This window comes from Punica granatum, chromosome 7 (genome assembly GCF_007655135.1).
Source record: "Punica granatum isolate Tunisia-2019 chromosome 7, ASM765513v2, whole genome shotgun sequence".
Taxonomy (NCBI): domain Eukaryota; kingdom Viridiplantae; phylum Streptophyta; class Magnoliopsida; order Myrtales; family Lythraceae; genus Punica; species Punica granatum.
The window spans coordinates 1,386,950-1,404,373 of NC_045133.1; the positions used below are offsets into that span (position 1 = coordinate 1,386,950).

Below are 17,424 nucleotides of genomic sequence, written 5' to 3' on the forward strand. Positions count from 1 at the left end.
AGATTCAAACGTCAAGCTGCAAAGCGGCGTGTCTCTGAGCATGTCGCTGCAGATCTGGCAAATAAAGTGATTGAATTATTGTCCTGGATAAAGGTCGCGAGTTTCATCAACTCAGGGTAAAAGTTCCAGAAAAAAAATTTGATACTCGGCATGTTTGGAAAATTTTAATGTACTGGAAAGTAGATTGAGTGCACATGCATTGCATACCAAGCAATTCTCCTAGGCGCATATCTCTCGGCTTATGCAGAGGAAACACACGGCATACATCATAATATGGGCATCGGTAAGTTTTCCATATTACAATTTCCTGTCCTAGAGAGATTCTACCTCGTATCACATTCTTGGAGTTTCCGGGGCTTCAGCACGCCGGAAAAGTGAATTAGAACAGATAATGAGGTGATACGACGTCTAAGAAGGACCAAAATCTCACGTCACATGAACAGATGCATGCCCGAGCATCAGAATAACGAGGCATCGCACGTGCACCTTCTTTGTCCCGTGCGGTCCATGGATCGATCGATCACGGTAAAGAGAACTCGTATGTTATCTGCTTGGGAGTCAAAAATCATCTGTAAAATGAGAAAATAACCGTTGAAAACAAAAAGGCTCCACGTGGCCCCTAAGAATCGGACTATGGCCTCCCATGAACAAACAGAACACTCCCACTTAATTCGGATATACATAAGTTTCCTCCTTCTTCTGCTTCTTCATTTCCTCTTTTACTGAGTCTTTCTTCTTCACTCTCCCTGCAATCCATCCTGAAACCCGGAAAAAACCCGAAAAGGATCGGAATCCATAACCACCTGATCAGCTTCCATTCCATCCTAGTCCTGAACGGTTGGTCGAAATATCATTCTGGTGGAGGATACCTGCATTGATGACGCTGAAAGGGGGGACGAGCCAGGCGTGTGCAGCTTGCAAGTACCAGAGGAGGAAGTGCACGCCGGAGTGCCAGCTCGCGCCGTACTTCCCTGCGGACAAACCCGAGGTGTTCAAGAATGCGCACAAGCTGTTCGGGGTGAAGAACATCCTCAACATCCTAAAGACGCTCCAGGACCCGGCCCAGAAGGTCGAGGCCATGACCTCAATAATCTGCCAGGCCAACATCCGCGAGATGTTCCCGGTCCATGGTTGCTGCCAGGTCATCGACCTATACTGCTCCCAGATCCGCCTCCTTGAGGAGGAGCTCCACGCCACCTACTCCCAGCTTGAATTCTACCGCTCGCAACAACATAACCAGGTTCGACTGAATCCCCTGACCATTCAGTCATTGGTCGAGCGGTTAAAGGAGCGGACAAGAGGCATGGCAATGCCAATGACATGTCTCGAAGTTCGATCAAAGTTTGTCTTCGATTCATTCTGATTTGTGTTTTATGTTTTCTTGTCGGGTCTTAATTCTCTGTTCCGGTGCATCAACACAGGCTCCGACATCAGTTCCGTCTCAGCTAGAGCTCGGGATGGCCCCACCAAACAATGCTAACGCTCTTCAGCTATACCAGCCTACTGCATCTACTCAACCGCCTTACAATAACGCTCTTCCATTGGCTGCTCTGCCTCCCCAATCCTATTCGAACGGCACCATTATTCCCACCAACAACGACAGCTCGCCTTCTTCTTACCTCGACTCCAAGGAAGGTACCCCGAACCCTTCGCTCTGGATCCAAAGTTCCTACACAAACACGAACAGCGGCAATAACAACAGCCGTAGCTGCCCCACCATTCAGCCTCAGCTAGTTGGCCCGATTGCTGCCTCTCAGACATCGTTAGCTGTGCAAGGAATCATTCAGGATTACGAGGACATGCACCCCTTCTTCGAGTCCATCGACGACAGGCAGTCTTACATTGGATCCAAGGACGCTTGCGAGTCAAGGTACATATGAGTGCTTGGTTAAATTAGTTGCTCGGGAAAATGACACGACCTAAGAATATTGACTCTAGCTAGTTTCAAGTAGCGATGAACCGGATTCCTGTTTATCTGTTCTGTCTACTTTTGTTTCGTGTTATTTCTGATTCTATCTGCCTTTTGCCGGATCCCACGTTATTAATGAACATGAGTGTAATGTCAAAGCATGCTTAGCATATGTTGTGGGAGAGCCTTTGAACAGGAACTACTCTCCGTGTTTCGACTGTTCTAAAGCTGCAATTTACTTTCGATAGCAATCTGGGGAGAAATACTGACCACATAAGTTTTTTTTATGTCGGTATATGCAGCTCGGAATCATCGTTGAAAGACATGACACAGTCGAAGGAGCATGTTGCTGAGAATGAGCTGAAGAGTGCCGCTGCTTGCTTCAGTCTTACGAGCGTAAACTGATCATTGGGAAAGCATTGAACTGGTCGTCTCTTCAGTTTCTTTTTGTTAACTAAATCTTAGCATTAGTATGATGAATTAAAGTTCCTCGAATTTCTGGCATCTCTTGGTTTCCTCCTCAGTATGTTTGTATTTCGAACGTATGAACTATGATGGTTGCTTCCATAATAATCCGACACTACAAATCAGCTAGACAGGCAAAAGAGACGATGTAACAATATTATGAACACAAAACCTATTAACATCTTCTCAAACTAAAGTGGCTCTAACCCCTGTTACAGTGGAAAGGAGTACTAATATTACCACCTTTATTAAGTCCCATAGCCCGGAGGATTTGATCACAGTAGCCTCGTGTTGTACGAGCCACAGTAAGGGCACTTGTGGTAAAGCCAATGAAAGGGAGCGCTTCCTCTCTTCTCGCAGTCGTTGCACAGAATGACCTGTTATTCAACTCCTATTCAATGTTAGCTCGGGAACGTGGAAACGAAGTATTTTCTGAAACCATAGACGTTAACTAGCAGTCCATACAGTTATTCAAGCAAGAACCAACCTGAGTCTGCCCCAAATACTCATCAGGCATTTTCTCTTCAGCCAACAAGGTATCCAGCATTTGGAAATACACCTACAAGACATTACCGGTTAAAAAAAGGAAAACACTAAAGAGAGAAAACGAACAACATTATTAATCGAGCCACTGACCTGCATGTCCCCGAGCGACTTGCTGCAGATCGGGCAAGTATAGTGAGAGCACGTGTAGTCCTGGAAACAAAAAAAAGCATGGTAATTGTCATTTGTCATTTCAATATAGCACCATGGGAAAGACGCCTATGTAACATGTGCGTGAACAATGATGAAAGAACCCATACTTGGAAGCATGTCGAGTGCATCAAGTGGCCGCAGGGAAGGCCCTTGATAGGATTGGAAGACGTGAAGATGTGCTCGTGGCAGATCGGACAGTTGTCCTCAAAGCATTTCTCCCGACATATATGAGACGAGAGAGACCTAGACATGCACGCGTTGCAGTTCATGCAGTGGAAGTAGTCGATCCCCAGCCCTTTGCCCACTCGGCATAGATTGCAATACGGACAATGGTAAATTTCTCTGTTCGAAAATGCACAGTGTTAGTATCTATTGTATTGCTAAGAGTTTGAAGCTCTACTCTCTTTGGAAAGAGCATTCGATTTTTAGGGTCCCAAGTTTCACCGGTCGTCGTCATGGATCTTGCAGATTGTGCAGTAGTATTTCCCCATTGACAGATTGTTACACGATGCCGTGGCACATGTGGGCCCGATTGGCTGAATCACAAGGCAATTCATGCACATCATCTCTGTGACAGATTTCCTGCGGCTCAAGCAATTATATTTTCATCTTTTAACATCTGCTTTAATAAAAAACTAAGGCTGCATAGATTTTCCCTGAAGCATATGGACCCCCCGTAAAACCAACAATTTGAGGCGGAAAGCAATGTATCTGTATAGGTATATACGTACCTGTCAACTACATGATCAGTGGCCTCATCATGGCAACGCCTGCAGGTAAAAAGCTGGTTGCAGCAGCGGGCAAGAAGCTTACAGTTCTTTTTGTAGTGTTCACATCCATAAGTCAGTCTCTCAGGGTCGCGATAAGAAGGCGATGAGTAGGGAATCTCTTTTACTTCGCTAAAGACTGATTCTGACTTGCGATTCATTATGATCCAACGGCTGAAATTTCATAGAATGCTAGATAAAGTCAGCTTCTGTTTCATGTGATATTCCAAGTCTATCAGGAGATGAAAAGTTGTGCATCAGATAATTTTCTCAGTTTCAAACCTCATCAGTAGGTTTTGAATTATATATGCCTTCTTCTGTGAGTCCAATGAAGAGTCACGGGACACTCTTCTAATTGCAGCCTCGAGTTCTTCTTGGCTCGTCGCTGAGATATTCTCCTCGTCTGAGGACTTCGGACCCGTTAGTTGATCACTTCCTTTTTCACCCTTTTTGGAATCTTTGGCTTCGTGATCAGCATTACTGATCCGGGAATCAGTATTATCCCTAGGGAAGCTGGGTAGAGTGGTCTCATTGTCCAAAATGGTTTTTCTGTTTCTCTCGTGTTCCTTCAATATGTCTCCCGACAGATAGGTCGAGATTATCTCTAGAGGATCAGTGGTCGTCTGAAATGATGTAGAAGGCAGAACCAATGGCTTCTCCATCTTGTCTACATTGTAATCGTCTGGATCCCACCATTCCTGGAGCCATTCACTGAACATTGTGCTTCTCGTGACCTGCTTCCACAATCTCATCATAGCTTGATGCTCTTCTTGGGATAAAGACCCCATCAGCCACGGTATCATTTCCTGCAAAATCTCTGCTCTTGTTCTCCCAAGCATGGACCCAGCGATCTTCTCTTGTTCAGCCACCGAGAAGCTGTTTCTGAACAAGGACCAAATCTCAATTTCCTCATGATGGATATGGTCGGTGACAACCTGTTGCAACGACCGGCACATGTCCTGGAGCTTAATACCAAGTTCATGATAAACTGAAGAAACAGTGGTTCGAGACATCTTATCAAGAATGGAATTTACACAGTCGAAGTGCTCTACTTCGAGTTTGTGGTCTATTGTGTAGGAATGGCTAATGTTTCTGCCCTTGCCCTTTGCCTCTAAAGCAGGAAAGGCAATCTCGTCCTCAGCATTGCTGTGAACTTGATACAGAAGCCGTACAAGTCGGAACTGCTCCTGTAAATTTTCAAGCATTCCTGGTTCCTCAGTCAAATGAAATGAGCCAAGGACTAGGCTTTCCAAGTCTTTCTTGAGCGCCTTATGGAAATAATACACAATGTCTATCGGCATTTCCCCCTCCAGAGCAGAAAGGGCATCACTATCCTCACCCAGAAAAGAGGGAAAACCTCGTGAGCAATTTTCCTTTACAGGAAAATGTACGTGCAGATTGATGCCGCTTGAATATGCCATGTTGGGCCTTTCGATCCCAAGATAGCTACGAGATGAAGCCTCCTTCTCGGGCAGTCTCCTGAAGTTGACCTCCTTCACTTCTTCATACACAAAATAGAACCTCCCCCTGAAAATTCCTTGCAGGTCCCTCCGGAACTTATCAAGAGAAGTCTTGCCGGTAAAAGCAACACGAAACCACTCGTGTAGGAGTGAGGTAAAAGACTTATCCTGCAAATAATCTTCTCTTTTTGTGACATCAAGAACGGATGCAGATTCCTTGTCCGTCAAATGGGTTGAAAACCAAGTGATCAAGCACTTTAGCAGCCCAAGTGGAAGGGTCCGAATGCTCGAGTAAAGAAGTTGCTGCTGTGTCTCATGGCTGCAGTTCTTGATAATCCGATCGAACACCTGATAGAAACCAAAGAAAACGGTAGTAATTATACATGAGAAAGAGATAGTTTCTTGCACTGCAAGATTTATATGAGAAGTTTGTTCTGACGGAATGGATCAAAGAAATTACCTCCTCCTCATGAAAGGCAAAGAATCTGGCAATGCCTGTTGCCCATGATTCAAGTTCTCCACAGAGCCTGTCTACTACATGGGAATCTGGTCCGTTGAGCTTTTCCTTACAGTGAAGCAACCTCTGCAGGCTCTCAATCTGGCTTTTGTACGCGAACTGATTGAGAGATGGAAGTTGAGTGCCCCCAGAAATTTCGGTGAATACCGGATAAAAGAGCTGATCCAATGCATTACTGTGACCAATTAAAATCCACAAAGAAGGAAAAGTTTCACTTCGAAATTGTAATGGCGAACCACTTTGTCACAACCTGAAAGCCGAAACAATAAAAGAAATCCTCGAAAATAGTATTTATTATACCTGTAGAATGTGAGGACATCTGCAAGGAACTTCAGATGAACAATGACCGACTGCAAGCTCGAGAAACTCATCGAGCTTCTGAGCTGATGGAGCTCCACCAAAGTTGCTTCGAAGTCCTTGCGTATGGCACTGTGCCAAACCGGAAAACTTGAGAGCAAACTCTGCGTCTTCTCCATATTTGATGATCTGCTCGTTGAGGATGCTCGGTTTTTCTTTTGAAGCCAAGAAGATACCAACTTCAAGATGCAAATTTTTTCGGGTTACAAATTGGAACTGGTTAGATATCAAAACAGAAGTTAATGCATCTAACCAAAATTATTGCTCAAGTTTACCTCTTGCAGCGGTTCTTCTTTAGGGACGACTTCCATTACGCACGAGATGACGTGGGCCTTTTCCTCTGGGGAGAGGAATGAGATCACCCACGGTAGCATATCTTCAAGAAGCACAATGGGAACACTACATAAGAACTGCCACACGAGAGCACTCTGCTCTTCTCGAGGAAGTTTCTCCATCAGCTTCGGGAACACCTAGAATTCATATCCTTAAGTTAGTAAAAAAAGACTTATCTTATACAAAGAGAAAACTGGCCAATTCCCTAAGCTAGTACTTCATATAATCTAAAGCATGAACACCCCAATCTTCTCTCGAGGTACTTTTAACACAGTCGAGGACCATAAGATTCAAATATATTGCAGAAGCTTGCCACCTATAGCAAAATAAATTACAGAGAAGCTTTCACTGGGGAAATGTTGATATGGTCAAGACGAGATAACTACATTGAAGCCGGGGAAGCTAGCTAGAACGGTCGGGAAAAAGGGTGAAGATCATTTAGGCTATACCTGTTCTTCTTCCTTTTGCATGTGCTTGCAGATTGATGCCTGAATGGTGCCTACAGAAAACATAATCTCCTGAAACAAACTTGAATTCGGGTCGTTGTCTTCACCCTTCCCCTGTGAAGCCTCGACAAGCCTAAATAAAGAATCGAAACGGTCGTCTATGCTTCTATGCTCCAGGGAGTATGAACAGGCTATGTTATCCACACACGTATCTAATGCCAGAAAGACGACCTGCAGAGGATCATAGCCGAGAAATATGAATGATCTTCATCTGCGAATACCAACAAGGACTTCGCATAAAACAAATCTTGGTTTCGAACATGTGACGCAAATGAAAACCTGCTTATCTCTAGTATGTCCAGTGTGATAATGTTCCGACACCCTTTACTGTAAAGCTGTCCTTCAATTAATTGACTTCTTCGGGTTGGGTCCTACTACTCAATACAGTGTTCCATTTTTAAATGGTACTGCTGGCTAAAGTTGATGTGTTACCCGTAAAGATCGATGGCGAGTTTTCGAGCATAGTGAACCGAAATCATGCTAGTTATGCTATCAATATGAGATAAAGTAAAAGCATAAAGCACTTTATCTGCATAGATATGTCTGCTTTTCATCCCCTCCTTTTCAGATCATCTATCAATAGTATGCTAAAAAAGATATTCCTTTGTCTAAGCAATGAACAGAATGCAAGCCTTCTATGCACGTACGAGCTGCGAAAAGTAAAGGATCGAACCTCATCTTCGGCGGTGCAATGGTACTTGTAAGCTAGTTTGAGGAACCTGAACCTGTCCCGGAGCTCTGCAGCAGCGCCAGGGTGGCTGCCCTGGGCGAGTTGACGGAGCAGGGCAAGCTCCTCCCGGAAGGCCTTGTGGAAGAACACCAGTAGCAGGATTGGAGACTCGGCGAGGTGGTCGCTCGAGAGAGGGTTCCCATTGTCCTCCTGGGAAGCTGGGACCGTACTGGCCGTGCCCGTCAGGCATCTCGGGGATTGGCCACCACCCATCAACCGTAGGAAGCAACATGTAGCTTGGAGAGACTGTGAGGAAGGGGGGAGAGGAAGAAATTGGGGTTGAAGATGAGGGAAGCTTTAAACAATGACTGTCTTTGGATGGATGGATTGTTTAGGCTCTGTCTCAGTGAATTAGTTTATGTTCTTGGGAAAAAAAAGAAAAAAAAACACAGAGTGACTGTTGGGATTTTAAAAATCAGTTGCCACGCAGAGGCGACTAAGACATTCTACCTAACTGTCATGAACGAGAACAACAGAAACAAGAACATAAGTGAACAACAGTGAACCAACATCTCGAGTGGTCACCGGAAGAGAATTAAAGGGTCGTTATTTTGACGGAACGCATCGTAAAACGAGATGACAATAGTTCTCGAGACATGAGACTAGGTTCTGTTTTCGTACTGCAACAACTCGAAACATCTCGACTTTCTTTTTAATAAGGTTATGTTAGATTAGATTGGGCATTCAATCGTTTGTCCAAAAAAACAGGATTGCTGTCGACAGACCTTAATTAATTAATCATCTAATTAACTAATTAATCGATTACTGAGTTAATTAGTCCGCACATGGGCCGATCAATGATGCGGCGATGTCCATGTTCATGTCCTCGACCGCGCACGCGCTGGTCCTGGCGCGTGGAGGCATCAGGTCCATTTCCTACTCAGTCCCCATCGACTTTCCCGCCAAATTGGTAAACAAACTGCCGTTTCGTCCACGCACGGTGGAAGGTGCCGGCGGTTTCGAAACGTGCCTCGACGTGAGAGTACTTTTATCGTTCGTGCGGACGGAGAGTCCACGCGCCCACGGCGACGAATGAGCGGGCGAGTAGGTACGGTTGGAGCCCCCCCCCGTGCGGCGGATAGCGTGGGAAGATGTGAATGGGACTGGTGCATGGGACCCGCGGTGTGGGTCCACTCATAGGGAGGAGAGAGGGAGCATGCTTCCGGCCTCGCCTACCCGGCGGTAGGTGGAGCTTTGGTTCACGCCGTCGTGCTTTGTCGCCGCGTGGCGTCATCTTGTGGAGGTCAACGCAAAGAAGCAAGGTTTCCATTCCCCCCGCTCTCAATTATTTTTTTACATTTTCTTTAAAATTTCCCTTTAAAGTAAATCATTATCAATAACCAATCCACATCCACATATCTATCTACATACGACATATAAAAGCAGGTCCAATCTGGGAAGATGCCATATAGGACGAGTTTAACTTAGTGGCTTTTTGCGTTACAATCTATAAAATTTCGATAAATGGTACAATAAAGTAGTGACACATCATTCTTGAAATTCTAATGTATTGTTTATTTTTCAAAAACGATTTTAACTTTAATTTTAATTCTACTTCACTTAACTTCACTTATTTTTAATTCACTTATTTATTATTTTTTCATATTTTTTCTCATAATTCAACAGCACAATCATTACAACCTAATTAAAATCAAAACTCAACTCAATTTAATTCTAAAATCAAATACAACGTAAAAGTTACTTAACTTAATTAAAGTCATAGAGTCATTAGGACATGGAACTTCTCCTAAATCGTACGAAATCCAAAAGTTCATTATTCCTTGAAATTCAAAAGTCTCAAACTCAAAAAACTTCAAAAATTCTATATATAGTATGCATATGTCATTATTACTATTAGATGAAGAAGATCTTCTCTCTAATTTACGGACCTAAAAGCACAAAAAATTATAATTTTCGTAAATGTCGACGTATTGTTGTTAAATAATTCGGGACTTTTTGTATCAAAGAGGGTGCGGTGGCAACGAAATCCCGAACAATTAAGCCGACAAGGTTAGGGCTTGCTCTTACGATTTTGTAAATTATGAACTTCTCAATTACTCCACTCAAATGCTTTTGTAGGGAAAACAAGATGATTGCAATGGACTTCTCCATTATTATTGTTATATTTTATTTTTCAGATTTGTGTTATTTGACGAATGTCAGCTGATTATTGTTATTGTTATATCTTATTTTTCAAATTTGTGTTATTTTGAAGAATGCAAGGTGATTATTGTTGTTCTCATCATGCTCAAGTGATTCTCGATTTTTCATATATATTGATTGTACCTCAAAGAAATGTGGTGGAATTAATATATTGGAGCGATTTGTTAATCCTATAGATGTATTATCATATTATTTGCCACTAATGATATAATTTAAAATATGTTCAATTTCAATTGCATACATATACTAGATAACTATCGTAATTTATAAACTGGATAGCAGATTAGACGGAGTTATTTTTTTTTAATCAATAAGTCACATCACCTATCCTAAATATCATTAAAGTTTATGTAATTAAAACTCCCCTGCAATGAGGCTGCCATCGACTAATCGACAATAAAATCACGATGCCCAAAGCTACTCTCTGCATAACGTTTTAAAATTTGATTTTAAAAATCATGGAATCACACCTTCCTTTTTTTTTTTTCTCACTAAAGCTTTGCATTAGTCGTTAATACATGGCACAACCGAGGTGTCAATACCTTCCGAAGTGGTAGTCTTTTAGAAGAGCATACTACAATTGCTGCATTTAAAACCTAAAACATAAAAATAAAAATAGAAAGAGATGATTATTGACTGCTACAGATCTCGCCGAAACCACATCGGCTACTAGTGACCTCGTCGAGGAGGATGGTGGCCGCTGACAAGTTTAACTATCTCCTTGACAAGAATTTACATACAAGTAAATTTATTCTTACTTTTTTCTTTGTTTCTAATAGGAAAAGAGGCCATGCTCAAGAAAATTAAATTACATGGAACTTGGGCATGGAGACTTCCGTGTAGCGGTCCAAAAAGAAAATGGAAAACACGAAAATAATTGGATCGACATATTGATTACTTTAAATAATCCTGATTAAGGCTAAACTACGAACAAGTTATTATACTTTAATTAAACTTATCCTTACTTTTATTAATCATTGATTACAAAAGTATTAGTTTTGCTAATTCGGGGGGATGGGCCCCGCTGGCGAGTGTGTCGGGCTTGGTGGGGGCACGTGCCGCCGGCGCCTCTCCACGTTCCCGCCATGGATTATGCCCGCTACAACCGGATGACGAAGCATTTTATTTTATTTTTATCTATGCTTATTAATATAATTATAACTTATCATAATTCATGCTCGTAAGAGTAATAATGAGAGATGTCGATTAACCCGATATGTATTCTAATCACACCAGTTATAGACAACATCGTAGTAGAAACTAGATAAATGATATAGTACAGATCTGATCATCCTACATTCAAGTAAGTTCCAACTTTCGGATTCCGGTCATGCATTAATCAGGATCCCCTAGGACCTAGAAAATGGCAACAAATTTAATCATCAGACATGAATCGGACAATGTAGCATTTCTGTTTCGACCAAACTCGATCCGTGATCTGCTGACTGGAATTTTCCCGCACGGCCTCCGTCAGATTCCACCAAAAACTACTAAGCAATTCGGACCATATGGATGACATTCGTTTCGTTTTTCACGTGAATCCATTCCGTAGATCTTCTAACGCTGTAGTTTTTTTTTACACGTTCCATCGATTTTTGTGGGCCTGAGAGGGGCTTAAGGTTACATAATTATGGGTCGGACGACAGAGTTGGGCTAGAGCTTGGGGATCGGCCGGCCCAGGACATATTTCGTTTGGGCCCAATGAGATTGAGGGGGCCCAATTGCTGAGGATCTGAATGTCATTTGACTGAATGGGAGGGGTAAATTGGTAAAACAGATAATCTTGAGCGTGCGCAGTATAACACCGGAGAAGGAAAAAGATCGGCGGACGGTCGGAGCTCTGTTCAGATAGCGAGAGAGAGAGAGAGAGAGAGAGAGAGAGAGAGAGAAGGAAACCAATCTGCTTTCCGCCGGCGGGCCGAGAAGCGAATTCGAAGTCTGAAATCGTCAATTTTGTTGTAGAGAGAGAGAGAGAGGGAGAGAGGGAGCTGAGAGGTGATAATGAAGACGACGAAGGGAGGGAAGGTCATGAACCCTACGGATGCGTACCGCAAGGAGCTCCGGAAGAAAGAATTGAAACGGGTACTCTTTTATTTTCCTCGCTTTCTTGATATATAATCTCATGCAAACTCGCATAATTCGTGGCGGTGCTGAAGAGTTCGTCCATTCCAGCGAGTTTGTCTGCCCTAGGTGTGGATTGTTTGTGGCAATTTTGATTGTTTATTATTCGATTTCAGCTGTGTTTGGTTCATTCTGATGATTGTTAATGGAATTAGAGGCCGAGAGTGTCCATTTTCCAATCTTGAGTATGTTAACACCCGGTGAATGACACTTGTTCAAACGTACCAGCATCTTGAACACGGTGAATGGCACTTGTTCAAGCTCGGGACAGTTGTTTGAGTGAGCTCTTGAATTAATTTGGAGTAGTTCTGAGCATTGGGACGATTCGGTTATTCAATATAGAGTGCTAGTTGTGATAAAGGATAGAATATAGTGATGTGCATTGCTTGTTTGATGATTCATTTTGTTTGTACCATAAAGTTACACTTCATATTTGTACATCCAACTTATTATGGCTTCTTCTTGCATTATTTTATGCTTGGAAATCTCAATGCACGTCTTCTGTTAAATTACGACCCTAACATTTTGCTATCAGTTCTGCTTGCAACATTCATCTCTCTCTGGGTTATTATGGAACTTCATTTTCACACTATTTCACCATTGATTACCATCATTTTCCATGGTGCAATTTTTCCCTATAGTCGACATGTCCTGTGAATGGTCTATTTAGTTGTCTCTCTTTTGTGATGTTTGTTTAACAGAACAAAAAGGAAAGGAAGAAAGTGAGGGAAGTTGGAATTTTGAAAAAGGATCCCGAGACACTTAAGGATCAGATTGACAAGCTGGAAATGATGAGTAAGTACTTCATCAAAGAATTTTATGAAAGTGCTGTTTATCTTACTGCCATCAAAGCTGGGTTATGTTGTCCATATTTGGAATAAAATTTTGCCAAATACTCGAAACTAGGAAGTGGTGGATAGATCATAATAATGCTTGGACGTTCTTTGAGGAATTTAGGGATTCTACTGTTGTGGGTCAACTGGTCGGTTCATTAAGTGAAGCAGGTTGAAGTTTCAAATAGAATACATGTTAGAACACTGTTTGAGTCTTGGTCCTTAGCCTATCATGTATTTCGGTCTGTTGTAACTCACCACTTAATAATTGCATGAAAATCACCACAATAGTATCATTAATATGTCTCACGGACTCATTCAGATGCTTGGCATCCTAGTTTCATTTTCATCATCATGATATTTCCTGTCTGCTGCCAGTACTCTGTGGGGCAGTTGCTTATGGAATCTGATGTTTTATCTTATAACTGCAATTAGTAAGCAACGAAGAGGGGGACCATTCATTGTCTTGCATTTTTTGCAGAGGCTGATGGTGCTTTAGATAAAGCAAGGAAGCATAAGAAGAGGCAACTTGAAGACACACTTAACCTTGTTTTGAAGAAGAGAAAGGTATTGAAAGTACCGATTATTTCTTCATTTCTTAATCTTTTCCTTAGCTTAAGAGAAATCGCGGATTCAATAGATCTCCAGATACATTTCTTCCTTCAGCTGAGCATGTCGTGACTTCACTATGAATTTTGTCGGACATGTATCAGTACAGGCGAGCTGGTTTCCATTTTATAGTTTAAGGTTCCAGCACCCACTCCCCCCCTCTTTCCTCATTTAACTTTTGATGTGGGGACATCAATGGTTTCTATGTTCATGACTTGGGCATTGAATTGTTCTGCTCAAGAATTTTGTGGGATTAATAGTATGAATGCTCATCTCCCTTCATATCATACTTTAATGAGATGATTGGGCACTGCATGCAAAGAATGCTTGCAGTAATTAAGGATGCCAGCTTATTGATCCTATTCATCTCTTATTATCATTATTGACACTTCGCTTACTATGCATGGGCGTACATATTGGGGTTGTACTAGTTCTAGGTGAATAACGGGCGTTGTCTAACTAATTTTGATGAGCGGTCTTGTTTGCTTTCTTACAGGAATATGAAGAGAAGATGCGTGAGAAGGGTGAAACTCCTGTCATGTTCAGGTTGACCATCATGGTTTTCCCTCTGTCTAATGAGTTGATATCCATGACTTTCTTTTATGTGTTTATCACTGAATAAATGTGCATACATTTTTCACTATGCAGTCATTTAGGGCCTCTGCGCAGGCGCACTAGTGCAGAAGAAGAGAGAGTGAAACACCCAAAGCCTGAGGTGATATTGTCATGCCATGAACTGTTTTAAGTCTTATGCTTCTTGGTTCCATCGTTAATTGATATATTCTACTGCAGGACTCCGTGTACTACCACCCCACTCTTAATCCTACTGGAGCTCCGCCACCCGGGAAGCCTCCAATGTTTAAGTCATCTATAGGTACGTTTTTTTCATATTATGTATGCATGTACCTACTTCTCAACTCATTTAAACTGCTTTCTATATCTTGATACTCCTCTTATAATTTGAGCTGCAGGACCTCGGATTCCATTATCTGATTCTTCTGCCAGTACCAGTGCTGCTGAATCATCCTCTGTTCCAGGTTCGGAGGATGCTTCTTTAGCTATTCCCCCTCCTCCTCCACCACCTCCTCCTCCTCTCCCAGATTCCAGTGATACCTCTGCTTTACCTGTATCTTTGCCTTTGCCTCCTCCCCCACCTTTGCCACCTAAGCCCCCTGTTGCCAGTGCCAGTACCTCGTTACCTCCACCACCACCAGGCCCCCCTCCTCCTCCTGGCCCGCCTCCTAACAAACAAATATCTGTCGGGCTTCCACTTCCTCCTCCGCCACCCTTGCCTCAATCTGCTCAGCCACCTCCCCCTGGTATGAGTGGAACTGACCAAGAAAGAAATGCATCGTCATTGCCTGATCAGTCAGCCTCCAAGGACACAGCCCAGGTATAATTTTCTTCTTTTACTGCAGTTAGCTCTCCCCCTTTTCTTGCAAATTGTTGGGGTTGAATGGTTAGAGCTCTTAAAGCTGTGGATAAGAAACTAGCTGAATAAGATCTATAATGCGATACTAGAATTCAACAGCTTTGTCTCGGAAATGTTTCTGCTTTAACATGAAATTTTCAAGCGAATGTGAGGATAAAAATAAAATTCCATTCTGCTCATCTACACTTTGTTGGCTGACTTTTGCACTTGATGCATGCAAAAAGATTAATAATTGATATCATCTTCATTTGCAGGTATCTCCCATGCTTCCTTTACCACCACCTCCTCCTGGTTTGCCACCAAAACCAGCAACTAATCACTCTGAAGGAACATCTGAGAATGACGCGAGCAACCTTTCGGACAAGAAGGATATGGGTAGGTTGGTCCCCCCACCACCACCACCTCCTGGGCCTAGACCTGCTGTAATACCAACCTTACCACTTGACGTACTACCACCAGGAGTCTCAAGATTCCCGCCTCCGCCGCCGCCGCCTAATCCACTATCTGCTCCTGGACTTGCCCCACAAGGAGCTCCACCTGGAATTATGGTTCCTCCTCTAATCCCGAGGCCACCATATGGCCCTCCTCCAGGGCCCCCTCCTATGATGAGACCCCCTCTTCCACCTGGTCCTCCTCCTACAATGCAAGAGGGAGACCTTGTGCCTCCTCAACCACCTTTTCCCCCTAAACCGTCGTATGTGAAATCTGCTGCCCCTACTGTTGTCAAAAGGCCACTTGCTCAGCACACTCCAGAACTTACAGCTATGGTGAGCAGCTTCTCTTATCCTAGGCATGGTCGAAGTTTATGCTCTTATCTGATGCTCCTTTGTGTCATTTTCCATTTGTCCCTGCACGTTATGTGTGAAGTAGAATAATCAGGCTGGGTAGCGCCATCATGCCTCCTACACCTCTTCACCTTGTTTTTTCCTTCATGAGTTGTTCCTCTACCTATAGTTGGAATGTAATGTCAAACAGATCTCGGCAGAGCTGTTTGATAGGATGCTAATAATACCTGTCTGGCACCAACAGTTTGTCCAAGAAATCTATCTTCAAGTTTTCCCCATAGGATTATAAATTGAAGTTTGCTATTCCAGCCTCAACATAAGACTGGCTTTTTTTTTTGTGTAGTCTTGAGGGGATTAAATGTAGCATAGATGTCTATTACTGTAAGGGAGATCCTTGTGTGTAAGATTATATTTGTTGCCTTCAGATTTGGAATCACTCATGTTAAATTTCCTTGCTTTTAGTGCTGTAATTAAGCCCCGTGTAATTGATCTTGCAACAGGTTCCTGCATCAGTTCGGGTGAGGCGAGAGTCTGCACTCCCTAAATCGAAGCCGAAGCCATCCGTATCAACCTCGGTAGCAGCTCCCTGTCCTTCGGCTCCTACAGTAGCAAAGTCAGAAGTTACTGGCTCGTCCTCTTCAGTGCCCAAGTCTCTGAGCATTGACGACAACTACATGGCATTCTTAGAAGACATGAAAGCACTTGGTGCTTTAGATGGATGAATTCCATTTCTGTAGACCAGAGCAAGGCAGAGGAGCACACCATCCATTCGCATTAATCGGGAAGGAATTGCATGCCTGCTATTTATCATGCAGCCGATGATCCTGGCCGCTGTCAAAATCCTCAGCTTCCTTCTGTTCAGCTGTTTCGATGGGTCTTCACTTGAGAAATTCAGTAGTGTGCAGACAGTATTTCAGTTATAAAGGAAGAGTAGGAAGATGATACTGAACTGCTGATTTCATTTATTTGTATTCAGGTTTTGGGATCTCCCTGTATCCGTTCATCAGCAACTTGAGAACTGAGATGATATATAATTGTAATCCCGGTCTGTGCATGTATTTTGTCTGCACAAATTCATGCTGAATGACATGCAGCATCTTATATAATCGCAACTGTGCAGATGATCCGATGCCCCGCTTGATAAGATATATGTCTTGAGACCTTGGCTGTACTTCATATTCTATGTGAACGTCATTGACTGATATTAGTGCTTCCTTGCCTAATGGTTTGTGGGCAAGCACAACTCCATCACTGTCTTTGTCAACATTGAAATCCGACATTAATTCGTTGACTTTGGAAGATTTGGGCTGCGTTTGATTTGTTAGTGTGATTTTAAAATCATGATTTTGATTTTGATTGTGGAAAAAGACAAATGAGATGGTATTATAAATTTGACTTGGAAAACGTGTATTTTTGTTGTGTAGTGTGTTGAGTTAAAATTAAAATATGATTCTAAAATCAGTCTGACTTTTCAAATGTTGCCTTAGAATCTGGGCAGGTAAATCTTAAAAGACAGCTCAATTACATGTGTGTGTGTGTGTGTTGGTCAAATACAGCAGCGTCAGAATCATCTCACGAAAGGCTTGTTGAAAATATGGAAAGAACCGAACTATTTCATGCTGGTACAGTACAATCGGACTCATTGATCTAGTCAAATGCGAACTTTAAAAAATAAAAAATTTCTGGATCCAGCTCGACATGATGCTTCAGCATGGAAATTAAACCTAGCAGCTTTTTCGTC

The 17,424-nt window shown here is 42.7% G+C and overlaps 3 protein-coding genes across 3 annotated transcripts; 2 read left to right on the forward strand and 1 right to left on the reverse strand.

Moving 5' to 3' along the window:
- The first annotated feature begins 261 nt into the window (after positions 1-261).
- LOC116215467 (LOB domain-containing protein 27-like) lies at positions 262-2,406 on the forward strand. Its single transcript, XM_031551184.1, has 3 exons — positions 262-1,240; positions 1,422-1,870; positions 2,212-2,406. Exons 1-3 carry the CDS (start codon positions 878-880, stop codon positions 2,312-2,314), a joined length of 915 nt encoding a protein of 304 aa, XP_031407044.1. The 5' UTR covers positions 262-877; the 3' UTR covers positions 2,315-2,406.
- LOC116215465 (zinc finger protein BRUTUS-like At1g18910) lies at positions 2,396-8,066 on the reverse strand. Its single transcript, XM_031551183.1, has 12 exons — positions 7,684-8,066; positions 6,954-7,181; positions 6,447-6,641; positions 6,115-6,350; positions 5,758-5,989; positions 4,120-5,645; positions 3,802-4,011; positions 3,515-3,652; positions 3,178-3,412; positions 3,011-3,070; positions 2,862-2,933; positions 2,396-2,751 (listed from the first exon to the last, which is right to left on the reverse strand). Exons 1-12 carry the CDS (start codon positions 7,951-7,953, stop codon positions 2,650-2,652), a joined length of 3,504 nt encoding a protein of 1,167 aa, XP_031407043.1. The 5' UTR covers positions 7,954-8,066; the 3' UTR covers positions 2,396-2,649.
- Positions 8,067-11,715: 3,649 nt separating this feature from the next.
- Positions 11,716-16,812, forward strand: LOC116214323 (protein EARLY FLOWERING 5). The gene is made up of 9 exons (XM_031549736.1): positions 11,716-11,985; positions 12,726-12,819; positions 13,339-13,424; positions 13,963-14,012; positions 14,115-14,181; positions 14,259-14,340; positions 14,438-14,859; positions 15,153-15,665; positions 16,184-16,812. The coding sequence occupies exons 1-9, from the start codon at positions 11,905-11,907 to the stop codon at positions 16,403-16,405; spliced, it is 1,617 nt and encodes a 538-aa protein (XP_031405596.1). The 5' UTR covers positions 11,716-11,904; the 3' UTR covers positions 16,406-16,812.
- The last annotated feature ends 612 nt before the right edge of the window (positions 16,813-17,424 follow it).